The 27,753-nt window shown below is 57.8% G+C and overlaps 4 protein-coding genes across 16 annotated transcripts; 3 read left to right on the plus strand and 1 right to left on the minus strand.

Moving 5' to 3' along the window:
• The first annotated feature begins 1,906 nt into the window (after positions 1-1,906).
• On the plus strand, positions 1,907-9,415 carry CDC42EP4 (CDC42 effector protein 4). Of its 5 annotated transcripts, none has more exons than XM_054222018.1 (2): positions 1,907-2,002; positions 7,487-9,415. In XM_054222018.1, the coding sequence occupies exon 2, from the start codon at positions 7,601-7,603 to the stop codon at positions 8,534-8,536; it is 936 nt and encodes a 311-aa protein (XP_054077993.1). In that variant the 5' UTR covers positions 1,907-2,002; positions 7,487-7,600; the 3' UTR covers positions 8,537-9,415. The 5 variants fall into 5 exon arrangements, with proteins under 5 accessions (XP_054077993.1, XP_054077997.1, XP_054077998.1 ...); XM_054222022.1 differs by lacking the exon at positions 1,907-2,002 and adding an exon at positions 4,580-5,048; XM_054222023.1 differs by lacking the exon at positions 1,907-2,002 and adding an exon at positions 5,104-5,405.
• A 2,636-nt stretch (positions 9,416-12,051) lies between these two features.
• CPSF4L (cleavage and polyadenylation specific factor 4 like) lies at positions 12,052-14,292 on the plus strand. Its single transcript, XM_054221986.1, is given in 6 exon segments — positions 12,052-12,154; positions 12,438-12,488; positions 12,947-13,099; positions 13,353-13,448; positions 13,761-13,858; positions 14,188-14,292. Coding segments are annotated over 6 exon segments (606 nt in total).
• An 880-nt stretch (positions 14,293-15,172) lies between these two features.
• Positions 15,173-18,901, minus strand: C15H17orf80 (chromosome 15 C17orf80 homolog). Its single transcript, XM_054221311.1, has 4 exons — positions 17,514-18,901; positions 17,000-17,107; positions 16,680-16,796; positions 15,173-16,152 (listed from the first exon to the last, which is right to left on the minus strand). The coding sequence occupies exons 1-4, from the start codon at positions 18,844-18,846 to the stop codon at positions 16,124-16,126; spliced, it is 1,587 nt and encodes a 528-aa protein (XP_054077286.1). The 5' UTR covers positions 18,847-18,901; the 3' UTR covers positions 15,173-16,123.
• Positions 18,902-18,988: 87 nt separating this feature from the next.
• FAM104A (family with sequence similarity 104 member A) lies at positions 18,989-27,523 on the plus strand. 9 transcript variants are annotated; one of them, XM_054221314.1, is made up of 6 exons: positions 19,058-19,190; positions 20,300-20,377; positions 20,833-20,929; positions 24,817-24,858; positions 25,131-25,193; positions 26,876-27,523. In XM_054221314.1, exons 2-6 carry the CDS (start codon positions 20,331-20,333, stop codon positions 27,116-27,118), a joined length of 492 nt encoding a protein of 163 aa, XP_054077289.1. In that variant the 5' UTR covers positions 19,058-19,190; positions 20,300-20,330; the 3' UTR covers positions 27,119-27,523. The 9 variants fall into 9 exon arrangements, with proteins under 9 accessions (XP_054077288.1, XP_054077292.1, XP_054077295.1 ...); XM_054221313.1 differs by lacking the exon at positions 20,300-20,377 and having other exon boundaries at positions 18,989-19,190; XM_054221316.1 differs by lacking the exon at positions 24,817-24,858 and having other exon boundaries at positions 19,060-19,190.
• Positions 27,524-27,753: the final 230 nt, after the last annotated feature.

Below are 27,753 nucleotides of genomic sequence, written 5' to 3' on the forward strand. Positions count from 1 at the left end.
AGGGGACGGGGCTGCTTCTCCCTGCCCTGCTTTTCAATGTGCTTTTCAATCCTTTTCTTTTTTTTCTCCTCTGCTTTCAAAAGCTGCTGAGAAGCAGCCAAAGGAACCGGCGATGGGTTCAGGAGGGGTCGGAGCGATGCAGCCACCAGCTCCCCGAACCTCCCAGCGTCCCGACCTCGCCACCATCTCCCCAGGGCCGGATCCAGCCCCGGGGCCCTGCCTGGCCTGAGCTGCCGCTGAGGAGAGGGGAGGGGGCCCGTCTCTCCCAGGCAGTTTTTCAAGTTGAGTGGGTGCCTGCTCTTCCCAGCCGGAGTTAGGCCAGCCCGCAGGAGCCTTCCCCGGAGGCTCCCACCACCCGGCTGATGTTAATCCCTCCTGACTGCGCTGTCTCAGCCAGCGCCATGCTCCCGTGACAGCATCAGGTGAGGCGAGCAGCGCTGCGCCGGTGCCATGCCAGCCTTCAATGAACACGCGCTGACCCCACATGAGTGGGTAGAGCTGCCAGCTGGGGCTCTGGCAAAGCCTCCTCCTCTTCCTCACCCACCGCCAAACCATAGCGGTGGCTCCCAGGGGACCCCTGCTCAACTGTGAGCATGGGGCACTGCCTCCTGCCTCAGTTTCCCCATATAGAAAACAAGGAAAATAAAATTAGCCAAACAAACCGGCTATGAAAATGGGGCTGGTGTGAGCCGAGGAAGCAGCACGGCCTGGGAAGGAGACTGCACGCACCGGTGGAAGCTGGGTGGTGCTGGACACCCCCGAGCTGCGGGCAGAGGCTGTGTGCTGGGTGGTTTGGCCCCAGTGCTCAGTCCGGCAGAGCATCTCCACCGTACCAACCCCAGCATCTCTGCAGTGATGCTCGCGGGAGTGATGGTTCCTTGGCTACTCCGCAAGCCCTGCCCTTCCTACGGAGGAACGAGTCTGTGCCAGACGAGCCATCAAAGCGCCCAGTGCTGCCCAGCCCTGCTGCCAATGCAGCCCGCGGCCCCTGGGTTGGTGCTGCCGAGCGCAACCTGGGGAATGGAGCTCCTTGTACCCGTGACACGAGAAATACTCATCCCCCCTCCAACGATGTGCCCCAGCACCCCAGCCCCCGGGGGTCGCATTGTTGAGGCATCCCAGCACCCCACTCGCCACCCCACTGCGTCCAGCCTGGCTCCCTCGCAGAGGCACCAGACGCTCCGGAATATGCAAGAAACGCTGCATTAGGCAGATTCGGGATAATCGCGTCTCTCCCGCCCCTTTTCTCCCACAAAGGTCTCGCCTTAATCCCCGAGCGCGGCTGTGCAGCCCTGCACTCTCCCTTTCAGCGTGTCGCCAGCGCTGGGGGGCCGGGGTGGCCGTGGTGCTCCCGCCATTGCGTCCCCACCATGGACCACCCAAACGACCCACGGCCTGGAGGGGCCCTGCGGCCCCCCAGGGGGATGGAGCGGAGGGGCTGGAGGGGGACAGGGAGCTGGAGGGGGAGTGTGGGTGCCACAGCCTCGGGGGGGTCACGGTCATGAGTGGAACGGGGGCATCGATGCTGCCCCGGGGCTGAACCCACCAACTCCCAGTGGCTCCGTTGGGCTCTTAAATCCCCTTAATTAATTAGAGTCACTCACCCCACCACCTGCGGCCGCTCTGCCGGGGTGCAGCCACCCTCTTGCTCTAGTCCCGGGGACCCCACTCCCCCCAAGGGCAGGGATCCGTGAGCCCCACCCCCGCGGATCCCCATGGAGGGCCCGGGCTCCCCACTCGTGTCCCCACTCAGGGACCCCCCCCACCATCCACGGGCAGGGCCACGCCTGGGACAAGGGTCCGTCCGCATCGTTCCCTCCCCCCCCGCCCCACTCGGGTTTGAATGGAGGGTGTGGGGCTGCCCCGTGACGTGGCGCCGCGCCATTGGCCCGGGCGGGGCGATGACATCATGCCCGCCGCGGCGTAGCGGGGGGTGCGGTGTGGCCGGGGCTCGGCTCGGCTCGGCTCGGCCATGGACCGGCGGCGGGGCCCGGCCGCGCAGGTACGGACCGGGGCGGGCCGGAGAGGGGGGGGGGACCGGGCTATGCTGGGGCTCGGCTCACCGGCACGGCTCGGCGCGGGGCGGGGCGGGAGAACCGGGCCCCGGCTCGGCTATTGTCCGGGCGGGCGGGGTCGCCGGGGTGTCCCTAGCTCCGCTCTGGTAGCGGGACGGGGGAGGCGGTGACCCCCCCGGCCCCCGCACACACACACACACACACACACACACACACACACACAGCGGGGCGTGGGGCCGGTCCGCGGCGCGGGTGGGCGAAGAAGGGGTTAACAGGATGCGGAGCCGTGTTTGCCCAGCGTGGGGAACCGGCCCGGCTCACCCCGCCCCGGCGGTGGCTACCGGTGGCCGCTCGCCCTCGGCTCCCGAGCCCGACGGCCAGGGGGGGTGTGTGTGTTCGAGGTGCCCGGAGCCAACGGTGGCCGCAGCCGGGGCGGTGGCTGCCGGCGGCCCTTCTCGGAAAGGCTGATCCTCCGCCGAGCTGGAGCGAGTCCAGCGGCACCCCTGGGCCGGCCGGGGCTGGGCGCAGGCGGGTGCTGAGTCAGAGCCACCCGAAATCCCCCTCCAGCCCTTCCTCCGGCAGCCTGGGACAGGGCTCGGGGCTTCCCTCGTCCCCCAGCCTCCCCCTCCCACACCGCTCCCCAATCCCTGGGGAGCACACGTCAGCTCCCATGGGTGCCCCGGAGAGCGGGGGACCTCTGCGGGCACGGGGCTGGCTCCCAAACCCGCTCCGGTGGCCGCAGAGCCAGGGGCCGGTGGGCGACGACCACTCGTGGAGAGCTGGAAGCAGCCCGCGCCGCCCTGGTTTGACCCCAGTGGTAGCAGCGTTAAGTATAGATATTTCCGAGTGCCGAATGTATAGATCAGGAAGGCTGTTCCAAAGGAAGCTGGGATCGTTAGCGCTTGGGGGGAGAAACTGAGGCAGGGAGTGAGGCAGCGAAGGGAGTGCAGGTCTCTGCGCCCCGGGATGGGGCTTTCTCCTGAGCTGGGTGCTCAGTAAACAACTCTGTTTTGGACACAGCTCCCTCGGAGACCATGGAGTGAATCCAGCTGAAGTTTAGCACCAAGGAGGTTCAGTGGGTTTGGGTCCCGGGAGGAAGATCCAGGCTGGCTTGAGTCCTCATTGCCAGGGACCAGCCACCCGACCCAGGGGCTGCCTGGGCAGTGGGGGTCCCTCCTGGCCCCCGAGGGCAGCCCCACGCCGCTGCCCGCAGGCAGCCCCGCTGCCAGCAGCGTTGTGCTGACCATGGCGGTCTCTCCCTTTGTTCCCTTGGTTTTGTCGTGAGCGCAAACAGCCGCCGCGGTCGTGGGCCCCCTGAGCCAGCCGGCTGTGGGGTGTCGGCCCCCGCCGGCAGGTAGGGTGCTGCGGCCAAGCCGTGGGAAGCTGCCTGTTTACTTCCCGTCCACCCCAGCGAAACCACAGGAATTTAGAGCCCGGCGGAGGTCGGGAGGTCTGTTTAGCCCCGGTATCCTGTCGGACCCCGGCCAGCCCCTGTTGTTGTGGGAGACAGAGCTGGGGCCAGCGAGGAGATAACCTTTCCCCCCAGAAACGTCCCCTCCTCGCCCTGGAGAGCCGGGGGCTGGTTCGTGGCCCCGTAGCAGGAGGATTTATGGTCCTGTGCGTGTTCTGGCGTGTCCTGCCAATAGTTCTTCGTTGAACTCTGGCTAGCTCCCGGTCGTCGGCAGTCCCTCGGGGAGCACTGCTCTGCTTTTGGCACCGGCGTGCCGGCGAGTTTGCCGGCTTGGCTCTGATCGGCGTGCCGATAGCCCTGGCGAGAGCCGAGCTTCGCCTCCCACCCCGTCTCGCTGGCCCTGGCTCTGACGCTCGCCGCCGGCTGCCTTTCCGCTTCCAGAAGCGCTGCCGGACCCGCTCCACGCATCCCATGGATGAACTGCAGCAGCGTCCCGGTGCCAGGGACAGGACCAGACCTGTCACCCTCGCCGGGGAGGAGGAGGCGGTCACCGGGGCGCCTGGGCTGCCCGCACTAACAGGACCGTCTGCCCCCGGGGGGCCTGGGGAGACTCGCTGGGGGAGCCCCGACGCCAGGGTGTGACAACGGGCTGGGTCCCCTCCTGGGGCTGGCGGTGGCAAGGTGTGATCCGTGCCGTGTCTCCAGCAGCTGTCTGCCAGGCAGGAACATCAAAGAGCCGCCTGAGACGGATCCCTGAGGGGCAGAGCACCAAAAAGTGGGGCTGAGCAGCCGGCATGTCCTCCCTGCCCGGGCCGCCCGGGGCCAGGGAGAACCCGCACGCCGGGCAGGGAGGACATGCCGGCTGCTCAGCCCCACTTTCTGACAGGGGTGGGGGGCCCAACCGGTCCAGCACACCCCCTGGTGTGCTCCCAGGGTGGGGAGAGCATCCTCTGATCTCTGGGCTGGAGGGTGCTGCCTGGGGTGCTCTGCGTGGCAAAGCCGGGGAGGCTTGTTTGGAGCCGGCCGGGCCGGCCGGGATGCTTTCCCCCTCCCCCCTGCCCCATCCTCCCTGGGTTTGGCTTTTCCAGCTTGTGAGTGGGATGGCGGGGGGGGCAGGATGCGTGGGAGCGTGGCTGGACCCGGTGTTTCCCCACTGCGCGCCCATACTGGCTTCTTTCTTTAAGCTGCTGGTTGCCCTCTGGACCCTGGGGATGAGATTGGGGAGGATGGGGGGTGTCTTGTGGGAAGCGTGCACTGTCAGGGCCCACGATCCCTGCTGCCTGCTCCGCACCCAGCGGGGTTGTCCCCCCTCTTCCATGCTGGCTGCAGGACCCCGCTGTCAGGCAGACCACTCATTCGCAGGGAAAACTGTGTCCCAGGGGACCTGAGGCTCTCGCTCCTCGGAGCTCATGGTCCCAAAGGGCTGAGAGCGCCGGTGAGAAGCAGCGCACGGGCTGTCGGTTCACTTTATCCCTCTTGTCCTCGACTCCTGCTTACAGGTCCTGTTCCCTTCCCCTTTCCTCAGAGCCCTGCTGGGACTTGGCCGCGCTCTGGGCTCGCTGCCCCAGGACGAAGGGCTGCCAGCCTGCACAATCTCTCGGGTTACAGAGTGCCTTCCCCTGGTAGGTAGCTGGGGAGGCGGCGGCGGTGAAGCCGCCCTGGCCTGGTTTCCTTTGTGAAAGTGCCGGCAGTGGGAATGTCACAGGATCCGCTCTCCTCTCCCCGAGCGAGAGGAGGAGAAAAGGGCTCTGTGCTCTGCTCCCCCCGGGGCAGGACAGGGCCGGCAGCCGGGCTATGCGGGCAGCGGTGTCCCACCGCGCTGCCGTCACCTCTCGGGGCGAGCTGGGAGTGAAGCGTCGAGGGACGGGGAGATTTTGGCCGCTATGAAAAGGCTTCGTGGGCAGGAGCGTCGAGGGGGGACGCGGTGGCTTGTTTGGAGGCTGTGACGGTGATGGAGAGCTGCTGGCCGGGGTGCGCCGGTAACGCTCCGACCTCCCGGTGGCCCCTTTGCCGCGGCTTGCAAAGTATCTCGCAAATGCTGAACTTGGCCCCGAAATCTAAATACAAGGGAGGGACAGTCCCCAGATGGCCTAAATCAGCAGCACGGTTGCCTGGCCCAGCTGGGGAACTCGCCGGGAGTGTTTGTTTTATGTAAAACCAAAGGCTGGAGGAATGCCGGACTGGAAAGGAGACCTGACGGGGGGGGAAAACGTCTGTGCCACGCTCGCGCTGGGCTGGGCGTGCGGGGGATGCTGGCGAGGGGAGCGGGGCTCCAGCGAGCTGCGTCGGGAGAGGGCGAGGGGTGAAGAAGCTCAGCTCCTGGTTTGAGGGTGCGGAGAAGGTGTCACGGCTGCTCCTTCTCTTCCCTGGGCTGCTGGGGGTAAAGTGGGGGTTCCCCCGGCCAGACCCCCCCGTGTCCGTCGCATCCCCGGGCTCTGCTGCGTCATTCACCCTGCCAAGAAGGGCTCGCACTGCTGCCTCCATGGGGTGGTGGGACCCTGCACCGGGATGGATGGGGAGCCCCGACGCGTGCCGCCGGTGCCGTGCCGCGGGGTGTCCCTGCCATGGCTGGCCCTGCACGGAAGCCGTGCCAGGGAGGGCTGGGCACCAGGACTTTGCACCCATGTGGGGTCAGAGTCCATCCTGCTTGCATGGGACCGGCCACAGCCTGCCTGAAGCCCCGCTGCACGGTGGGGGACGGAGGGGCGTCACAGGGCAGGTTTGGGAAGGGATGGGGGGTGGGAGCCCTCCGGGGCTATGCTGGGGGTGTGGGGCAAATGCTGCAGCCCCCTGTGGTGTCCGGCTGAGTGGGCGTGGGGCTGCCTTGTGTCAGGACCATGCTGCCATCGCTGGCTGTGGGGCCGGGGCTCGCTTCCAGCCCACCCCACGGAGCCATTCAGCTGCACCCTGGGGCTGGGTGGGCAATGGGGGGACATGGCCATGTCCCGAGGCTCGCTCAGAGGAGAGACATCGGTCCCTTCCCCGCGCACGTCACGGGGCTGCGGTGTCGCTGGTGGTGCCCGGAGGGAGGAAGCCGGCGGCCAGGAGCCCTTCCTCCCCGTCGCCAGCCTCTCCCGGGACCACCTGGGGCTGCCTGGCGCCAGGGAAACACGGGATGCGGTGACGTGGACACTGTCCTTGTCCCCTCCTGTGGGGCCACAGGCACGGGGCTGGACGGGTCGGCTGGTGGCACCGAGGCGGCCACGGGAAGGAGGAACGTGCCTCTCCACATCCCGGTCAGCCAGGGCCCTCGTCATCTCTGCCGCCGGCTGCCACCCCTGAGTCACGGTGGTGACAATGAGGTGGCCGGGGAGGGTGGGCACAGCCACGCGTGGGCTCAGCGCTGGGGTATAGCGAGGAGCAGCATGGAGGGCTTTGGGGTGCTAAAGGGCAGCAGCAGGGCTGTGTCCCCATGTCCCCATCCCGCCCAGCGTGAAGGGGTACCTGCGGGGTGGCTGCCTGTTCCCCTGTCCCCATCCCGGCTCCCCCCGGCACGCCACTTGGCTGGCGGTGCCTCCCGGGGGCTCTACACCCTCCTCGCACACTTCCTGCCGTCTGTTTCCAATTCCTCCTGGCGTCTGCTCCTCCCTGCTTTCTTCCAATTAAAAAAAAAAATCCCAGGCATCTTCTCAGCGTGCGGCTCCCAGAGGCTGGAGCGCTGCCGTGTCCCGCTCCGGCGGCTGGGGCTGTGCGGGGAGGGGACAGCGGGTGCCCGCGGTGCCCCGCATCCCTCTTGGTGCCCTTTTACGTGGGGCACAGGGTCGGGGATCGTCCTGCAACATCGCTGTGCCCAGGTCTTTCTCCTGCGGTCCTTTCTGCACATCTGCTCCATGGATGGAGTTTGGGACCCGATTGTTTAGGGGGTGTGGGGAACCCGGGGGTGTCTGGGGACCCGTCCCCAGGGAGCCGTTCCCTGCGTGGAGGCTATTCCCGGGGGAGCGGAGCTGCTGGTGGGCATGGGGTCACATTTTGCAGCCTGGCGGGGTGAGGGCTGGTGTCGGCAGGGCTGTGCCATCCATGTCCTCGAAGCCTGACTGTGTCCCTCTCCCCTGTCCCCTAGGAGTGACCAATCCGTGACGCCGGTGGGAGCCCAGCAGCAGAGCACCAGGCACAAGCCCCGAGGGGATCCGTGGGACGTGCGGCTCCACCCGGGCCGCCCCGGCGCAGCGCGGCGATGCCCATCCTCAAGCAACTCGTCTCCAACTCTGCCCACTCCAAGCGGCGCTCGCGGGCCGACCTGACGGCCGAGATGATCAGCGCGCCCTTGGGGGACTTCCGCCACACCATGCACGTCGGGCGGGCAGGGGACGCCTTCGGGGACACCTCCTTCCTCACCAGCAAGGCCGGGGAGCCGGGGCCGGAGGCGGGTGAGGAGCCAGGAGCCTCCAAACCCAGCCTGCTCTCCCGCCGCTTCCGCAGCAGCAAGCGCTCGCAGTCGGTGACGCGCGGGGATCGGCGGGACATGCTGGGTTCGCTGCGGGACTCGGCCCTCTTCGTGAAGAACGCCGTCTCCCTGCCCCAGCTCAACGAGAAGGAGGTGGACAGGAGCGCGGGGCAGCTGCCCAAGAGCCTCTCCTCCAGTCCCGTCAAGAAGCTGCCTGAGGAGGTGAGCCCCGAAGAGCAGCAGCGCCCGAACGGGGCGGCCGCCGGGCCGCTGAGCCCCAGCTTGGACGAGCGCGACTTCGGGGACATCACGGAGCTGCCCGTCGTGGTGGCCAAGAGCGGGGCGGGCATGAAGCACGCAGAGTCCATCATGTCCTTCCACATCGACCTGGGGCCCTCCATGCTCGGGGACGTCCTGAGCATCATGGATAAGGAGCAGTGGGAGCAGGACGAAGACGCCGAGGCAGAGGAGAGCCGCGAGGAGGAGGTGGATGCCGCCCTGCCTGGCTCCCCGGTGATGGCAGCGGCAGCAGCCCCGCCGAGCCAGAGTCCGTCCCGCGGCACCGGCGGCCGCTGCCCCAGGGACAGCAGTTCGGTGTCCAGCTGCGCCTCGGGGCCAGAGGAGCGCAGCCCCGTTCCCGGGCCACTGAGCCAACGGAGCCCGCCGAAACGCCCCGACAAGGAGTTCTCCTTCGCCGATGATGATGACGACGAGATCAGAGTATAAAAGGCGGGCGGCCGAGCCAAGGGGTGTGGTTCTCATCTGCGGTTGCTTGGACATGGGGCCGAATACCCCGGTGCTGCAGCGGGTGGCACCGGGGAAGACTCAACTCCTCCCTCGTTCCCTCTCCCCGTCCGGCGGCGGATGTGCCGCGGCAGGACAGTGCTCTGCTCCTGGGGCCGGGGACAGCCCCGACACCTCTCGGCTCCCGGGGAGCTCCAGCACATCCCGGGAAGGGAAAGCAGACTCAATTTTTGGTTCTTTCTGTTGGACTTTGGATATTAGCTCTTTTCTTCCCCCCCTCCCCTACCCATATAAAGCAATATAGGATCAAACGAGGCTTCGAAGTTTTAGCCCCTTTAGTAATATATATATTTTTTTTTTTTTCTGCCGTACGGTTTTTACTGCTCTCTGATTTGTACTTAACTTTCTTTACTCTGGCTTTTGGTTTTAACGGAGGGGAGATTTCCCACGAGGAAGGACTTGGCTCTGGAGCTCAGAGGGGGCCGAGGGCGGCTCCAGCTCCCCGGGTTTCTCGGGGACCTTCTACATACCACGAGCCTCCAGCCCCGTGCTGCGGCGGGGGCTCGCTCCCTGTCCCTCGGATGGATGGATCCATCCCAGATGCTTTGACCCTCCAAACACCCTGGGGGTCACGGGGATGTCCCCTGGCACCGGCTGCTCCCGGGGATGCCAATGTGCGCGTGGGTCCGTCCCCAGGAGGAGGAACGCCTGGGACCCCCCGTGAGCCCTGGTGTCCTGTGTGCCGGGTGGCCACCATCATGGGCCAGCCTGGCTGGGCAGCGCCGACACTGGCCTGGTGCAGGCAGGTGGAAGAGGAGGGTTTTATACCATGTATGTACAAATGCAAAGAATAAAAGGAAACGGTAGTGACAGCGGTGGCCTGAGTTCCTGGGGGATGAGATGCGTGGGGACAGGCGTGCTTGCGCCCTGCTGCACAGGTGGGGACCGCTGTTCTCTGGGCTGCCACCGTCCCCAGACCCTGTCCCTGGCTGGAGTCCTGCCTGCCGGCGGGTCCCCTGGCCGGCGTTTGGGCACCTGCGGTGGGAGGAAGTGGGCGAGCTCCTGCTGGCCGGATCTGGCTCTGGGCTGGGACCCTCCGGCCAGGCCGGCTTCTGCCAAGGGACAACCCTGCCAAGATGCCGCTCTCCTCCCCGCGGCCCTGCTCCCTGCCAGCTGGGGAGGAGGGGACGGTGATGGCAGGGCAGGACCGGCTGTCCCCGCTCCCATGGGCTGGGGGCTGGGGTGGGGGCTGCCCTGGGTGCTCCCGGCCCTGTGGGGCTGCTGCGGTCCCTGCTGACCCCAGCGAGGGTGGATGGAGGAGCCACATCTGGTGTGATGAGCGGGGTGGGTCGCTCTCATCCCATGGCTGGCTTTCCGCGGCTCATCCCCCGGTGTGAGTGGGGCTCTGCCAGCATGGAGGGTGCCTTCCCTCCCTGGCCGTGATGGAGCCAAGCGCCTGCAGGAGCCCTTCCCTACATGGGTGGAGAGCACGGCTCTGCTGGGAGCACCGGCCAGGCTGTCCTCACTGTTGCTGAATGGGGAGGAAAGGATTTGGCCCCCGCCATGTCTCCTAGCCCTAGGAGCGGCTGGGTGCCCCTGTCATCCCGCAGGGATCTCCCCCGGTGAAGCCGGTGGGAGCAGGCGCGCGCTGTGCCGCAGCAAGGACACAATGGGATGCTGTGCGCGCGCCAGGGCCGACGCAACGCCCCGCGGCGTGGGACATTGGGCTATTGTCCGGGTCGGGGAGAACAACAGCAGCTGCGGCTGGTGGCTCTGAGCTCACCGGGCTGCCACCGCCCCGGTCGCTGCAGCACAGCCCCCCCCCGTCCTGTGCCAGGGTCCCACAGCCGCTGGGCCCTGTCCCTGCCGCCAGCACCCTCCCTGGAGCCCACCGTCCTGGTCCCTGTCTCCTGTAAGGTCACCGGGCTGCTGGGGGGACCTGGCTCCCTTTCTCCCGTACTGATGCTCTGATGCAAAGCGGGGGGGTAGGGCACTGGGGTTTGCTCCCCTTCCTGGGACCCCCTTGTTCCCTGGGGTCTCGCTGGTGCCGTGGGGAGGGGAGAGAGGCCCTGGGGTGACCCGGCACCATCCGCCTGCGACCGTCACTCTGCAATGGCTATCTTTGTGACGCCTGTCGGCTCCAGCCTCCCGCTCGGCAGCACCGCGCTGCCGCGAGCCGACGGGGCAGAAAGCACGCGCTGGCTCGCCAAGCGTGCACGGGAGATGGCCCTGCTCGACGGGACGGGATGGTGGCTCCAGCACACCGTCAGTGAGCAAGAGCAGGGCTAGCTAAATGGCTCCCGGGCTAGTGGGGAGTAATGCCAGTGGTGTCCGGCCAGTGCCTGCTGCTGGGAGGGCAGGTCGGATGGGCTGCACCCCCAGTCTCCCCCAAAACCTCCATCTGCACAGCACAGGGTGAGCATCCCGGTGTGGGAGCCGGCGTGTGCGCGGGATGCGGCCGGCAGGACCGCGCGGTGCCAGGTTGGTGCACAGTACCCGTCACAGGGCCGCGGCCCCCGCGGGCAGTGCTCCGGCGGGCGGGCAGCACTGGTCCAGTGCATTTATCGCTAGTGACAGAATGGGAGCAGGTCTCCATCCCCGATGTGTCAGGCCGCGTCGCTGCGGGCGTGTGTCGGGGACGTGTGTGGCTGCGGGAACCGCGTGATGGAGGAGGGACGTGGCGTCAGGCCAGACCCGGAGGCTGCCCCCTCTTTTCTGGGTGGCAGCCCCGGGGAAGCGGCGTGGCACCGCGGTCGTGCCCGGCACGTGCCGCTACAGCCTGGCATGTGTGCAAGCCTGGCGGCAGGGACAGAAGGGACTTCTCGTCGGGGTGTGAGGTGTGACCTGGCCGTCCCCACCATGAGCCAGGGGGATGTGGGTCTCTCCTGCCGGGCACCATGCGCTGGAGAGCGGGGCTGGGGACGGTGCTGCCGTGTCCCCGGCGATGCTCAAAGCACTCGGGAGTGCAATAAAACCCCCCACAGGATCTGTCCCCGGCTCTCTGAGCGCTCAGTCACAGCATTTGGGCCACATTTGGCTCTGTTGCGGGCTGAGCAGCAGCCCCGGCGTGAGGGGGTTAACCCAGACGGGAACCAGCTGCTCTGCCCCAGAGCTGGGGCTGGAGGAAAAGCAGATGTCGGTGCAAAGAGGCAATTATGGGGGGGGGTTGGATGCGATGGGGGCCCGGGGCTGAGCTCCCCGCAGCTGGGCTGCGGCACCAGGCAATCACGGCTGCAAATTGAGATCAGATGTGGGCAGCTTCTCGCTCTAAATGGAGTGCTGGGGGCTGCTGCCTGGGCTGGTTTTGCTCTGGCTCGGGGAGGAGAAGGAGGAGGAAGAGGAGGGTTTTTGCATGCTGCTGGGGCCCAGTGTGGCTCTGGTGACCTGCAGAGTGTTGTGCTCCCTTGGGAGGTCTGTGGTTTCCTTGGCCAGCCCCTTTGCAGCCCCTGTTCCTTGCTGGCGCTGGGCTGGAGGTGCCTCTCACCAGAGCAGGGGTGATGCAGGAGCTGGTGGCTGGTGTGGAGAAGATCAGGTTTGACCTAGAGGCTGATGTGGAGCACCAGCGAGGAGCTCAGCCCCTGCCCTTCCCAGGTATGGACAACCAGTTGGGGATGGGGTCCTGCGGCATCCTTGGAGGGTGGCAGGGGTGCAGGAGGTGTTGGGGTTCTCCTCCTTGCTGGTGCTCCTGGCTCTCACTGCACCCACCGCGATGCCTGGGTGCTTCTTGTCCTGCCTGGGCTCCTGCCCGAGGCCAGGCTGGCTCACAACATTGCTCCCCGGGCTGCCGGTGGAGGGGGACAGCGTGCTCTTGGCCTCGATGGCATGATGGTCCCAGCACTGGGGCCGGCGGGTGAAGCTCTCCCTGCCCTGCTTTCCCCCGCAGAGCCGGGAGAGGCCATCTGCAAGTATTTCCACCAAGGGCTGTGCTCCAAGGGTGAGCGCTGGGAAGGGATGGGCATGGGACTGACACCACCCTGCAAGATCCTGGGGACACCAGGGAGCTGGCTGGGTCCCCTCCCTGCTCTATGGCCAGCCCATGTCCATGGCTGATTGCTCTGTAGCCCTGCGGCCAGTGGGTTGGCAGGTTTTAGCCTGAAATGCTAATGCTGCTCCGAGTCCATCATTTCCCCCAGCCCTTTGGACGATGTCTCCTACCCCTTCTGTGCTGGGGGGGCTTGAGCACCTCCAGGGCAGCCAGACCTTGGCGGTGCACACAAGACCGTCCCCTGTGCACCCAGTGGGTGCTGCAGATCTCCTCCATGTCCAGGGAAACTCCGGCACATCCCAAGCCAAAGAGGTGGGGGATGCTGGGGCAGGGGATTCCTGGGTGCTGGGGGCTGTGATGGCGGGGGCCACGGCCAGGCTCTGACAGCAGGTCTGTGCCGGGGCCAGGCGTGTGGTGCCCATTCCAGCACGTCAGCAGGGAGAAGACGGTGGTGTGCAAGCACTGGCTGCGGGGGCTCTGCAAAAAGGGCGACGGGTGCGACTTTCTGCACGAGTACGACGTGACCAAGATGCCCGAGTGCTATTTCTACTCCAAATTTGGTAGGTGCGGGACAGGGCCGGGGACCCCAGCAAGCCTCCCCCACCCCAGCACCCACGTCCCTCGGGTCTGGCCTCGAGCAAGTGCCTGATGCCACCTCCTGTCTGTGGGAAGAAATGCCACCGGCACCCACCCAGGGCCACCATTCCCTGGGCCGAGCCTGGGTGCTCCCGGAGCACTGCTGTTCCCCCCATCCAGCCCATCCTTGAGCACTTTTGGCTTGGATGAGCACTGTCTCACCCCTTACACCCATAGGTGAGTGCAGCAACAAGGACTGTCCTTTCCTGCACATTAATGCCACCACCAGCGCCACGGGCTGTCCCTGGTATGACCGCGGTTTCTGCAGGCATGGTGAGCTGCTGGGATGGGTGCTGGGGTGGGCAGGGGCTGCCCACGTTCCCTACTCACCAGTGACAGGGGGTCCACTCCTGCCACTGGCCCAGTCTCCTGCCACCTCTGAGGTGGCAGAGCCACAGTGGGTTGTCTGGGGACCGCCTGGGAATGGCACTGGGTGCCTGGTGGGGATTTGGACTCAGGGAAGCAAAGGTCCCAGAGAGCTGAAGGGGAATGGGGCTGCTGGGGGAAGCTGGGCTCCCGAAATCCCTGCGGGGCAGGGGGTGCTGCTGTGTCCCTGCAAACAGGAGCCTCTCCTCTGTGTGGCAGGTCCCCTGTGCAAGTACAAGCACACGCGGAGGGTGATGTGCACCAACTACCTCGTCGGCTTCTGCCCAGAAGGACCCAAGTGCAAATTCATGCAGTAAGTACGGGGCAGGCTGGGGGGGAGCTCAGTGCACAGCCGGCCTGGGACAACGGGGACAGCCCCTCTTTGAGGTGGCAGAGGTGGCCATGGCCCTTGCAGTGTCTGGGTCAAGGACAAGGGTGCTTTAGGTCCTTGTCTGATCTAACTGGACCCCCCTGGTGTCTCCTCATGTCCAACCTGAGCTGGTGACCGTAGGGTTTGCAGCGGGTGGGCAGGGGACAGCCCTGGTCCCCATGGAGACGCCTGTGCCCTGGGAGACCCCTGAGAGGCCGTGGGAGCCATGGGGGGATCTCGGGGAACCATGGGGGTATCACCACTTGCCATGCGCAGGGGAGTAACTGCCTGTCCCCCTCCAGCCTCAAGGCCGGGCTGATGACGAGCACCGTGGATCCATCCAAGGTGATGCAGAGACAGTCCAATGCCATTCCCTCTTGAGCCGAAGCCTCTTGTGCCTCTGCCCATCGGGGTGATGCAGCAGCTGCCCCTGCCCCACAGCTCGTGTGGGTCGGTGGCTGCCAACTGCCCCATGTCCCCCCAGGGAGCTGGCTGTCCTTGGGGGCTGGCACGGCTGGACCCAGCTGCTGGCAGGGGCAGTGGATGCAAGGACATGCCACCCATGAAGCTCCCCCTACCACTCACCAGCACTACCCAGCACCTGCCAGTGCAGCTGGGGGACACGAGTAGCTGCCCCCCTAGACACACAGAGCCTGCTGGAACCAGACATCTGCTTCAAGGTGAGTGTTTTTGGGACCGGGAGGCCTGGGAGCAATGGCCTTGCCTTGGAGGGAGGGTAAAGCCCTATGGTGAGGGGCAGCATGCAGTGTTGGGGCTCCCATAGCGCCCTTCAAATAAATTCCTTGACTCCGAGATGTCAGAAAGGTCACTACACCAGTAAGTGTGGGAAGACTGGGATGGAAATCCTGCTGGGGAAACGACCCGCGTGCTCCCACAAGGACCACAGAAGAACATCGTGCATCCCGATGGAGCCAGCAGGATGGCCACTAGGACAGTTGCTGGACTAGAAAAGCCAGTTGGTTTTGCTCAGCACCGGCTGTCGCAGCTCTTTGCACAAGCAGCAGAGAAATCACCGCTTCCCTAAAGCAACCAAAAAGGGACTTTTCACAGAGAGTGAGGACTCCGCTCCCTCCTGCGCAGCTGGTTGCACATGGACCGGGTCAGGAGCGGTCACAGGTCTGAAGGGGTGTGGGACCAGCCGGTGCCGGGGCCATGGGGAGACGAGGGTGTGGGTGTTCTAATCCCCCATGAGAGGGGGCAAGAAGCACCATGTTTGAGAACACACAGAACCAAGCAGGAATGGAAAACTCACCAAGGCTTTTATTGCTGGCGAGAGGGAGTTTTTGGTGAAACACCTCTGACACAGTACTACTGCACTGCTCTTTGAATAAAGAGCTCAGAATTTTTTTTCCTTGGCTTTGGTTTTTTTTTTGTTTTGTTTTACCCTTCATGCCTGTAACATGACCAGTCCTTTTCCAGACATGTTTAGTGATGGCAGGCTACAACTAGCACTCTCATAACTGTCCTCGTTTGTCTGATGCAGACATTGGTTTGCCCTTTGGGCACAACAGCTAATCCAATGGATTTTCTTCCTCCAGAACTAGGGCGCTGCGGTCTAAGTGCTTCTGCTTTAATGCCTGCACGCAGGCCCTTCCCTCAGAGCCTGGGCAGTGCCACCACCGCTGTGGTGACAGCAAAGCAGGGCCTGGGACTACCCTTCTCCTGACAGTCGGTAGCAAACCCCATCGTGCTTCCCGTGGAGAGGGGTAAGCAAAAAAAAAATAGGCTGCGGTGGGCAAAACTCTGCTAATTTAAAGGAAATGGTTGATCTGGCCAAACCCCACCCTGCCACAATCCATCACAAACCTTACTGCCAAATACTGACCGCAACATTGCGTGTCCATTAATCTATATGAACAGCCCAGATCAAGGAGTTCTCCTGTGTCTGGTGTCCCGAAGCAAGAGATTTGGGCTTCTGCAGACTACAGCTCTACTGCAAACAGACCCCTAAGGGGCAGCTCTAACAGTTTCTTCTTTCAGCACTAAATACTGCCTGAACCACAGAGCGGTGATCGCAAGCTATTGCTGTCAGCGTCATCCCTCTGTCTGCAGGAAGGTAACTGAAGAGCCTGATTCTGACAGCAAATGGGCCTCTGCTGATTTGAATCCCTGCTGGGACACTGGTCCTGAGCACTTCTGCTGATTCCGGCCAAGTATTCGTGATGCTTCCTCTGATGCTGTTCCAGCTTCTTCAGTGGTATTTACGCCAGCGATGACATTCTAGAAAAACAGGGCGGGGGGGTAAAACCCAGAACTGTTAGCACAGTGCTATGCTCGGGGATGACGTGAGTGTGCTTTGCCCAGCAGTGATAAGCAGGAGACTGACTGCAGCCCTCTCCGTTTCTGTGTTGGAGAGCTGCGCATAAGAGCAAGCCCTGCTGGGGAAACTACACAAACACCAGTAAATCCCTTGTCAGTTATGAGTAAATCCAAGGCATAGGTGTTCAGTGTTGGAACGCCTCCTCCCTCTGCTTTGTGCAGGGTTTAAAAATGCTCCTGATGGTTTCTGGTGCACTCCGGGGAGAAGCTGTGAATCAGCAACTGTTTTCGCCACCTTTATTAGCTAAACTCCTCTGCCTACCTAAGTCAAGTCAGAATACTGCTTTCTGAGCTCTGATTGTGGTCTTAATTGTGAAGTATTTAAATTATTTCAGAGCTTGAATTAACATGAATGTAAAATAGACTTTCCACCTGCTGCAAAAGTGAGAATTCCCAAAACAAGACAGATACCAAGAAGTAAATCTTACTGATGTGCTGATAGTTCCAGCCATAGCTGAGGAGGCAGTATCCAGCCAGCAGCATGGAGATCCCAGCGGGTCCCCCCCTCTTCACGTTGATGTATTTGTCGTAGTAGTTATTCCAGGCTGTTGGAACAGAAATGCAAGGGTCAAACCGTGCACAGGTCTTAAGAGTTCACTGGTTCCCATGTAACTTCCCAAAGCCAAATGGTTGAGTCTATTTATTTACTTCTCTATAAGGATCCAGACTGGCCACTTGGACCAGCCTGCAGCAAGTAAATCAGGTAAGTGGGACAATTCTGCCCCAAGAGCCATGAATTTAGTCTCACCTTTCTGCACTCCTCCAAGCAGCCCCTGGGGAGAAAAGTTGCAGGTGGCCAGCCAAGCGGGCAGCTCCCCCAGCCTTACATCCATCAGGCGCCTTTCTGAGAGGGGACCTGCGCGATGACAAGTCAGGGTGGTCAAAGGGAGGAAAGTGAGGGCAACACGCGTGGTGCTCACATTGCCTGCGCTGGGTGGAGAGCGCGGAGCTGGTATCTGGTACAGCTGCAAGTGGGACTGACTGCTCAGAAAGGAACAGTGAACCATCTCTCCCACAAAGTGAGTTGGCTCCACCAGCCCAAACATGCAAGAGCCTGTCTTAAACCTAAACAGAAATGTAAACCATTGGTTGTGCAGGCTGGAGGGCTGGACAGTTAACCTCCTTGGATCCTTCCTGGATCCCTTTCTGGACAAGCGCAGCAGCTTACTGTTTCCTACCCCTCCTCTCCCAGTCACATCAGACCGTTTAGCCTGACAGCGCAGTAATTTTCAGCAGCAGAGATTTTTTGTTTCTCACGTTACCTTGCTGTCCGTCTGAGAAATTGCCCTCTGGTGTCTTCATTATGATCCCCACGCCTTCTTGAAAAGGCTTCCCTGGAAAAATATTCAGCCCATGATAATTAGGATGTAAGTCTGGAAACCATTCCAAGCCCATGGCACCTGCCGGCATGCTCCTGCCAGAGGCCTGGGACAGACAGATGGGTTGGCTTTTGGAGGTGCGGAGCAAGAACTGGTCCAGCGCCAGCCCCGTGTCTCTCCCCGCATTCAGGATAGGCTCAGAAACTACAGCCATCTGCCGCTTGCTCTCTCGAAGCTTTTGTATGCTGGTTAGGTAATTTTTGGATGTCTCTTCATTGTGACCTTTGAAACCCTCTCTCACTGACAGATGGAGGTTCTTGGTATGCAAAGCAGAAAGAGGGGCTTTATATTCCACACCAACTTCTAGGTGCATCTGCTTCTCTTCTGTCACGGTTTTGTCTATTCCCTCCTGCTGAACGAGGTCACCAGGGGCACTTCTGCAGTCAGCTTTGGGGGGATCTTGAAGTACGCATATTTTTGTTCCCTTTAAACTACTGCCTTTTTCTCCCTTTGAGCTTACAGATGCATTCTCTGCAGCTCCAAGGCCACGCATCTTGGTGTTTGCGGTTTCTGGAACAGTTATTCCCTCCTGTAGGTCAGGCTGGGCTGCGTCAGTGTGGCCAGCAGCACTGCCTGGATTTGGCCCTTCCACAGGCAACCTAGCTGTGCTGTGGCTTCCAGCTGACACATCCCTGCTCCTGGAACTGCTCTTCTCCCTGAGCACCTTGGCACGGTGCTTCTCTATTACTATTTTCACTCCGTTACTCAGCTTTTTGGGTATATCTTTGACCTCCTCAGGGAGCAAATCAAGGGACTTGGCTATGTCCTGCACAGCAGCCTCCACCTTCTGCTCTGCGCGGCATCTGTCGGGCTGGTGGCGAAGCCCGAGGCCGGACCGTCCACCGTGCTCGGCCGCGGCCTTCTTCCCCTTCGGGGCCGCCGCCTCCCGGGGGGCTGCGCCGGGCAGCCCCTGCCACGCGCCGGGGCTGGGCAGCCGCTTGCTGCTCTTACCGGCCGCTCCCGCCCGTGGCCCGCTGCCTGCCCCCGGCCCGGTTGCGGAGCCAGAGCCGCTCCCGGGCGCGGAGGGCCCGGCGGCCGGTCCGCGGCCTAGGCGTGGAGCGCTGCTGGCGGCCGCTCCGCGGCCTAGGTCTGTCCCTGGGGCGCTGCCGGGGTCTGGTCTCGGCGCGGCCTTGCAGTGCGGGAGGTGGGCGCGGAGCCGCTTGAAGGGCCGGTGGCAGTGCGGGCACAGCTCCAGCCCCGGCGGCGCCGCGGCCATGGCCGCACCGCACCGCCCTCCCGGCGCCGCTCACCCAGTCAGGCGCCGCCGCCGCCACCCCCGCTGGGGGCCTCGGTCGCTCGCGTACTGCGCATGCGCGCTTTGACGCACGGGGGGCGTGGCCGGTGCGGGGAGGCCGTTGCGCACGCGCAGGAGGCGGAGACGCCGGAAGCGGCGGTTGGAGGCGAGCGGGGGGACGTCTCTCCGCAGCGGTGGGCGGCTGGGCCGCGCCGGGCCGCGCCGCAGGCCCTCGCCTTTTGCTCCGTCCCGTCCTCGCAGAGCTCAGCCCGGCCCGCCATGAGCTGCCGGCAGCCGCTGCCGAGCGAGCGGGGAGCGAGACAGAGGTGAGCGACGAGCCGGGGTGGGGGAGGGGAAGGCGGCCTGAGGGGAGGCCGAGGGGAGGGAGGGGGCCTAAGGCGAGGGACAGCCCCTCGGGCACTGGAGGGGGAGGTAACAGTGTAGGGGGCGTGTGGCGACCGGGGGAGGTGTGAAGAGGGGCTGAGGGTGGTGTGGGGAGTGTTTTACACTGCCCCGGAGGGGTTGGCTTGAGTAAGAGGGTAAGGGATGGGGGGAGAAGTGGGGAAGCGGCCCCCTCATCTCTGGAAAGGGTTAAAGCGGAGCTGGGATTGTGTCGGAGGTGAACGTTAAAGATCTAGCGGGGAGGGCGGGCAGCGTTCAGGAGATCAAACGGGCGCAGAGTATGTGGGGGCCTCGAGGTGAGCTGGAGGGGGATTTGTCGGCCTGGTGGGGAAGGGGAGGAGGTGGGGAGAAACGGGAGGGACCGTGAAGCGTGTGGGAGCTGGGCTGTGAGTGCCCGGAGTGGTGAGGCGGCAGGGTGGGCTGTGGGGGATGGAGGTGTTGAGTTTACTCGTGGGCTGCAGGCGTCAAGAAAAGCAGACATGTAGAGGCAACGCAAATGTGGAGCATTGGAGTGAGAGGGGGAATGTGGCCCTGGTGGAGGAAGAACCTGATGGGCTGTGGTGGACAACGGTCGAGAGTGCTGTGGGCCTCCCAGGGATGGGAGAGCGAGGAGGCAGCTCCTGTCTGTAGGCGTGGACCATATACTGGCAGCTGAGTCTGCTGCTGAAGCTTGTCTGTAAGAAAACATTCAGTTATAAATACCTCGCTTGGGTCTGTTTTGACTCATTTGAGTATGTCTTAATTTTTGGCCACCGAAACATCTCCATCCTGTATTTCGGATAGTGCCCAGCGTGCAGAGGTCCTGATTGACCTGTGGTGTGTGTACAGTGGGAAAAATCATTTGATATGAGCATTAAAATTCTGCAGACAGTGACAGACGTTGGTTCACAGGGGTTCTAGGTTGCTGTTGATCTGCTGTGAAGCAGTGCTGATGTCATAAGAGGATGGCAAATACATCAGAAACAGGGAAGGAGTTGTCTTCCATGAGGTGTTTTCTAACAAAACTTTCCACATGGAAAATAACGGTGCTCAGGATGTGACTTGGCTTCAAGTGCAAAGACAGAATGGAGACACTCAAGAAAGTCATCATAGGCCCTAACTGCAGACACATGTAAGCGAGATGAACGTTATCGGGTATTTATTGAAAGTGTGGTCACTGCCACTCTTCCCGGGTGCTTTTCTCAGCCTGTCAGATGTCATTCAAAGTCCCAGGCTTATTTTTAGACATGCCTACGTACTGAGAGCAGTTGCAAGGCTGAGAATAGTCAAACGGGTTTATTTAGAAAGATGCTCAGAGCTGCTTTTAATGGCAGGTGTGAGTCCGTGTCCCTTCAACTGACGTGAAAACACCAGCCTGGCTGCTTTGTGTTCTTTTTCTTTCTCTTCTGTAGAAAACAGCTAAAAAGAGAATATGAAAGTCCACAGCACATCAGAGGTTTAGATACATCCTTCATTAATTGATCAAGTTTTCCAGATTTTTTTGTGGAGTTGCCTTTAGAGAACAAAACAGAAGGTATATCAGTAGATTGCTAATTTTTTCCTCCTTTCTCCCTAAACTTTCTTTAGGAAGCGGAGACGGAATGGCAATGAAGATGACAGTCATGTTCCTCAGACAAAGCGTAGTACCAGGAATACTGTCCTTCAGGACTCTTGGGACACTGAGGTGAGAGCCTTATTGGGCAAATTCCGTTTCCTTTAATGTTGAATTTAAATAATGGCTGGAATATCTTGTGAAATTTTATTCATGGAGAGTAGTTAATGAAAACACTTTTTTTTGCTTTGTGTATGAGGTCACGAGGCTTGACTGTACTTCAGAGATTGAAATCTGTAAAACGTGGTTTGGAAATCAGCATGTTTTCCAGTGGCCTGAGTATTTCTGTTAATGTCTTTCAAATACTGATAAGTAGTACCCAAGTGAAGAAACAAGAAAAGCATTTGCTGCCACTTTTGGTTTTGCTGTCTGAAATGAGGTGTAACACATGCAGAATTGAGGAGATGACTAGGGTGGATTAGAAGTGCGTGTGGTCACTTTGCCTGACCATCTACTCTTCCAACTTTGCATTTACTTACAGTAATGTGATTATTTGTGGTAGAAAGTCAAAAAGCATTCCAACTGGTGCGATGCACAAGGTGCGTGTTGCAAGCAGTAATGCTTATCTGATGTTTAAAAAATGCTCTGATAGAGCTCGCCAGTTTAAGCAAGACTTGCTCGTTCACAGCTAAAAGACTTGAACTCAAACTGTTGGGTTTCTGCTCATGTTTGCCATGATCATTTGCTGGACGTGGGATAAACTGTCTCTTATCGCTCACGTGACAGGTGTTCTAGGGTGATGCAGTTTGCTAGCTGTGAGATTTCTTTTTTTAAAAAAAATGCTGATTTCCAAGCTGCTGCCAGATTTCGTGAATTGTTGCCTATATTAATCATCCGAAAATTCACTGTATGCATTTCTAATTAGCAATGTAGTTCTGTGGCAAAATGTTCATGGAAAAGAGCGTGTAGAGCAGAGGCTCCTTCCTGGTTTGTGTCCCTGGAAGTTCATGAAATGGATTTCTTTTAAGGTTTTTGAAATATCCTTGTTGGTTGTTTATACAGCCCTCTCACTCCAAAGATTGGCTGTAATGAGTAATTATGAACTATTGCGGTTATATTGAACTATTAACTATACTTTAACTGCAGAAAATTTTTTGTGCTATGTAACTTCGAGCAACATCACTTTTATCATACGGTAATGGCTTCAAATGTATACTTACATTTAAAATGATACAAAGTTCGGTATCCCACCGTTCCTTTTGTAAGGGGAGACTTTCTTTTAACCAGTACACCTTTACATGTAGCTGATTTTGCATGGAAAATGTCAGTGATTTCGTATGGAAAATGCTCTCGCAGCTGAGATGTTCATCGTGAAGGAATTTGCTGTGATGAAAAATATTCCTGGTTCCTGTATTGCTGTTTTGCCAGAAGTATGACTTGCTGGGATGAAGTTGTTTTTGTTTCTCGGGTATAACGGGTAGAACCATAAATAGTTGCTTGCCATCTGACACTGAATCACTTGTCCAACAGGTTAAACACCTCTTCGTGTGTAGAGTAGTTAATGGCTAAACGAGCTTTGTGGCGGGAGGAGGAAGAATTTAGTGTGGAACAAGGGATTGAAGTAGGAGTAATGAAATTAAGAATATCAGGAAAAACCTTCATGGTGAGTGGCAGAAGCACCTTTGCTTGTCGTATAAACACTTGGCGTTTGACTGGGCAAAGCCGCTAAAATGCAGAAATGGAAATAGTCTTGTAGTAGCCACACAAGAGTGGATGACCTTAACTCTGTCCTTAACAGCTGTTTTGGTTGGGGTGCCTGCAAGTGACCAGCATGGGCATGCACTGCCTCCGCGCCACCAGCGAAACCAGTGCAGAGCTCAGTGACTGAGGCTAACATTGAGACTCCTGCTTCATGCATGCACTTGCGTTGTAAAAGTATGTTTTTAACACATTAAACCCTGATGTGCAGGCAAGGAGAATTTCTTTCTGTTGTTGCTGAAGTGGAGGAATGCACCTGCTGGACACAGTTTTACAAAAATCAATGTTCCCTTTTTCAAGGGAACAAAATTCACAACGTCGTCTACTGGTAAATAGAGCTTGGTTTTTTTCCCCGCTTGTTTTCTCGTAATGTTGGATCACTGAATTGAGCATGCCCAGGAATTCAAGCCATAAAATTAAATCAGTATTATTTGACTGTTTCTTTAAGGGCTTCCTGTGCCAAATGGAGAAATTCTTGTGCTTATAGTGCACAAATGCTTCCGATTGATGTCACTTTGAAATTCTTGGCCATTTGTAATACTTTTATTTGGTTTCCTGATACTTTGCCATTTGCAAAGGCAGCTCTTGCTGATTACAAATCCTCACTAGCTTTAGGATATTGAACTAGGAGAGAAAGCGTGTGTGCGTGAGAGCAATTTGTAACTTCAAAGAGTACATGAGCAGAGAATTACTTTTTGTCTGAGGGCATACACGCACCTGCTTTTTGTGAAATATTATATGAGGTACTGATTCCTTTTGCCTTCTTTCAGTTGAAAGTTGACTGCATTCTCTTAGAGAGTGTGGTTTACTTGAGACCATAACCTCACTATGAAAAAATCAGTGTTACTAAAACTTGGCTTGGCTTTTGTCAGGATTTCTTTTTTTTTTGGCTTTTTTTCTTTTTGTCTTACTCTTCATAGCTGACAGCAATATGTGTAAGACAAAGGGAGATTTTTGTCTTAGTGGCAGTTCAAACCTGGGCTGTTCTGTGATGTCAGTCCCTCACTTTGAATCCTGCTGCTCACGTGAGCTAGATTTGATGCGAAAGGATGTTGCTGTTTTCTCCCACTAGATTGTCCTTTCATCCAGGGTAGATGCCATCCTTGGATCGGACTTTTACAGGAGGGAAACCGAGATTCTCTTCAATCTCTCTCAGCACTACTTCTTGGCAAATTGCTGTAATGATGTGCAATTCCTGCTCCTCCTGGAACAAAACCACTGCCACGCTGCTAGGTGACAGCCACCCTGGGGCTGACAGTAAACCTCTGCTTTGCAGTTCAGTCCATGAACAGGCACACAGCGAAAACACTGGACTAGAACTACAGTGAATGTTAAACATTAGCGAAGCAGAGCATTTGCCACCACATTTCACTTCCTGTTCAGCCTGTCCTCCCTTTATTCAGAGGTCAGCTGTGTTCTTTTCCCTGGAACTCGCTTATAAATTCAGCAAAAGCCCTTCCTACTCTCCTTTCATTGCTGTCCTGTACGTGAAGTCAGGTAGAGCTGTAGCAGATCGTCTGAGAGGCCGACTGCAAGCAGCCGCTCACAGGAATTAGGAGAATGTACAATTGTGCTCTGCAACCTGGGGAATCACCGATGAAAAGCCCTTTGGTCTGATTTTCCCAAGGAAGGAAGGGAGTCTGCAGTGTTCTGACTAGCTCTTTTCCTTCCTGCATAACTTTCTTCTGTAAAACCTCATTTCTTGTGGTTCCTCTTTGTTATTCTGACCGATGACAGGTTTCCCCAGAGCTTAGAAATACTGCTGTTTTATCGGCGGAGATTGCTGACGCACAGCAGCAGTTGCTTCTCTCACATCAAAGTTTTTGTCTAGCATTGCAGCTATGCCAGTCTACAGTAATACGCTATTGAGGAAGGGCTGGTCTTAGATTCTAATTAAAACCAGATTATGCCTCTGTTAAACTCATCTTGAAAGATTTTGAGAGCAGCAGGGTCTGAACGGCCGTTTTTTAGGTTCCTGTCATGAATGATTGAGATGCTATGTCACAGATCAGCAGACTAGTACATTTAGCAGGACATTTGTTTGGAAATTATTTAAAACTTCCATAGCTACTGGATGTGATGTTAAGAGGGGCTAATGAGTCAGGTAAACCGTGAACGTGTTCTTTTGATACTTAAAGTACTCATGAACTTTCATTGGGCTACTTTCCTTTGCCCTTTCGCTTAAAACTTTGTTTCATTGTGTAGATGCCTGTCGTTGCTGACATGATGACTTTAAGGATTCTTTTTTTGTCTAATTGTAGTCCAAATGCGTAACAGAATGTGCACCACAGCCTGGGGAAATGGTAGGTCTTTGATGTGATTTGGGCAATAAACGGGCTTCACGTGCTAGTGAATTTTTGCATTAGAGAAATGGAAATAAAGAGGGTATGACAAATCAGATCTGTCAACAGCCTTAGATGTAGGAAGCACGTCCCAGGACACTATCTCGGTTTTAAAAAAAATTAGACATGCACAAAATAATCATTACTAACAGCTCGGAAATGTTTGTTAAGATGTGAAACTTTAGCAGTAAGTAATACCAGGTTCTCATTTCGATTTTTACCTTGATTTTCAGAAGGTGGCTGTAACGAAAAACAGTAAGGAACACAGACTAAAAGGAAACAAAGTGTCCTGTGCGGTGGGTTTCTCTCCAAGGCTGCTGTGACTTGTTGAGCATAACAGCATTGCATTTCGATATTTGTGCTTCTATGCAAAATGAGATGGTGTAGCAAGCACCATTTCGCGGCTCCTCTCTGTCCTTCTCGTGTTCTCTCCCTCTCTAGTGTTAGCAGCGTTAGGAGGAGGAGCTGGTTGCTCGTGTAGTTACATCTGCTGCTTCCTCAAGAATGATTTCACACGCGTTTTCTTGTTTTCTCCTTGCTAGCTGAACCTAACACGCCAGCGCGGGTGCAGCCCCGGGGCCATTGCCTTGCTTGCTATAGTACAACAGAACTGAAGCATTTTTGGTGCTCAGTAAAACAAGGAAATTTATATGGTTGAATTCTCACGATCGATCATGGAATCAGTGCCGTGGGGTTTCCAGTTGGCATTGAGATGTGGTCCACCTCAGATACTCGCACAGTGCCTTCCTGGGCCTTTCTCACCGCCCCTTGACAGACATGTCGGGTGCAGTTTGCACCGTTCTTCAGATTTACTCCCCAGTGAGGCCTTCTGGATGTGGTGCTGACTATTAAATTACTGTGGACTTCTTTAAATTTGTCTTCCTCTGCTGTGGCCACCAAACTTTGACTTCTGTGGTTTTACTTTAATACTTAAAAAATGTGGGGTGTTTTTTTAGCTGTTGTCACTTACGCTGGCTGCTTCTGTGAATTTACTCCCTGTGGGATGGCAAAATAGCCATTCTCTGATTCTTAAGCACCTAAATATTTGCAGTGTTCTCCTGAACAGCATATCACACAGTAATGAAATATTTCAGCTGTAACTAATGGAACCTTTTGTTAGCAGCCCTTAACACGGTGTAAACCAAACAGTTTTATGTCTTTGAAACACTGAAAATGATGGCTAATGCTCTTCCAGTCATTACCATGAAATGTTTATCCTAAATGCTGGCAAATGAGCCCTGTCCTCTTTGCGAGCTAAATCATGAGCTCTCTTTTCTGCATGTGGAAGTCTTTGATGCCTGTCGCTCTTTTCACTGCCTGTCAAGTAAATTGTTATGGAAAACTACCACTTAACATTGCAGTCCCAGTACTTAACTGGGAGAAGAGTAGTTGTATGTATGTTGAGGTGTTCAAAGACTTAAAATGGGTATCGTGTTGCATTTTTTTTTTTAACAGCCTGTTGCTTTGGATGCTTCAGATCTCATTTTGGAAAGATTGACTTGTAGGAAAATGCTTTGCATGGTGCTTACCTAAAACGTCTGCTAGAACAGAAGCGATAAACTTTTCCTCATGCCCTGCCTGCCTTTACTGACACATGCAGTTCAGTAGGAATGTTCTTTATTTTCCAATTCTCGGATGAATTCAGCAAACTTCACTAGTGCTAACGTGGGTCATGGGGGCAGAGCTGGCGGGCCCAAAAGCGAAAGATTGAAATCCAATGTTCTGGAGGTCAGCGAACCTCCGGGTGAAGGCTTGCTCAGCCCTTCAGCTCTGTCACGCTTTTCATGTGTTGGCAATAACGGAAGCTATGAATGCCAAGAAAGCACTTGGTGGATTTACATTAGTCCATCAGGCTGAACGTGAGCCTGAAAATCTGGAAGGGAGGGACTTACTGTAAAGATGATTTGCTTAAATGTGGTTTTTCGTGATGGACGGGAGAGAAAAATGTGTTTTGCTGTTAACCTTCTCTTTGTCTCAGTCCTCCAGCAGCGATAGCGGCAGCAGCAGCAGCAGCTGTAGTAGCAGTAGCATCAACAGCCCTGACAGAGCGTGCGGTGCAGAAACCAGCCTAAACCCGATAATTGCAGGATCCAGTCCTGTCTCCTCCCAGTCCTTCCATGAGCAGTCTGCACTAAGCCAAGGTCCTTACTTCCACATCAACCAGATCCTGAAGGAGGCACACTTTCACAGCTTACAGAGCCGGGGACGCCTTCCTACATGATGAACCAGCAGTTCCCTGCCTTCTGTGAAGGGACAGCACTGTGTAGATTTGATATTTCAACTTAAAAGTTTGTTAAAATGGAATTGCACAAAACGCCTGTTGCCTTTTCAGTCTATATTTGAAATAACAGGTTAACAGGAAATTGTTTACTTGTGGTTTGCTGCACTATTGCAATGCAAAAGGGGCTTTGAAGCAATTTTTATAGGATTGTTTTTGGGGTGGTTATAAAGTACGCGTCAAGAGGAGACTGAGGAATCCACATCTGTGTTATAGGATTGCAAAATGTCCAATTCCAATCGACTGCCTAATCTGTTAGCAATTTGTTGCTTTATGTAAAGTTCTCTCCAACGTTCATCTTCAGTTTTATAAGTCTTTTTTAATTTCAATAAACTAGTAAAAAAGTTATTTGGCAACATAATTTTTTTGAGCATTTAGAGTTAATAAGACAGTAAGAATAGGGGCCAGCACTGGCATCCCTTAGGAATGCCCCAGCTGCGACCTTTCCACCCAGCTCGGTGTGTGATGAGCCTTATCTCGCTTGATCTTTACTGCTACAGTACTGAAAAAAAAAATAATGTGAAACTAGACCCAGGAGAGCTGAACTGTGGGGTGCCCGCTGTGCTCCCAGAGACAGC

Source organism: Rissa tridactyla, chromosome 15 (assembly GCF_028500815.1).
Source record: "Rissa tridactyla isolate bRisTri1 chromosome 15, bRisTri1.patW.cur.20221130, whole genome shotgun sequence".
NCBI classification, from domain to species: domain Eukaryota; kingdom Metazoa; phylum Chordata; class Aves; order Charadriiformes; family Laridae; genus Rissa; species Rissa tridactyla.

Bases quoted from the DNA above. Each gene is read 5' to 3' on its own strand.
- CDC42EP4 (XM_054222018.1), top strand. From the start codon at position 7,601: ATGCCCATCCTCAAGCAACTCGTCTCCAACTCTGCCCACTCCAAGCGG.
- C15H17orf80 (XM_054221311.1), bottom strand. From the start codon at position 18,846: ATGGCCGCGGCGCCGCCGGGGCTGGAGCTGTGCCCGCACTGCCACCGG. The intron at 16,797-16,999 runs GTGAGACTAAAT...CTGTTCCAACAG, and splicing joins GCTTGGAGGAGTGCAGAAAG to CCTGGAATAACTACTACGAC. The intron at 16,153-16,679 runs GTAAGATTTACT...CTGTTTTTCTAG, and splicing joins CTGGAACTATCAGCACATCA to AATGTCATCGCTGGCGTAAA.
- FAM104A (XM_054221313.1), top strand. From the start codon at position 19,144: ATGAGCTGCCGGCAGCCGCTGCCGAGCGAGCGGGGAGCGAGACAGAG. The intron at 24,859-25,130 runs GTAGGTCTTTGA...CTTGATTTTCAG, and splicing joins CACCACAGCCTGGGGAAATG to AAGGTGGCTGTAACGAAAAA. The intron at 25,194-26,875 runs GTGGGTTTCTCT...TCTTTGTCTCAG, and splicing joins GAAACAAAGTGTCCTGTGCG to TCCTCCAGCAGCGATAGCGG.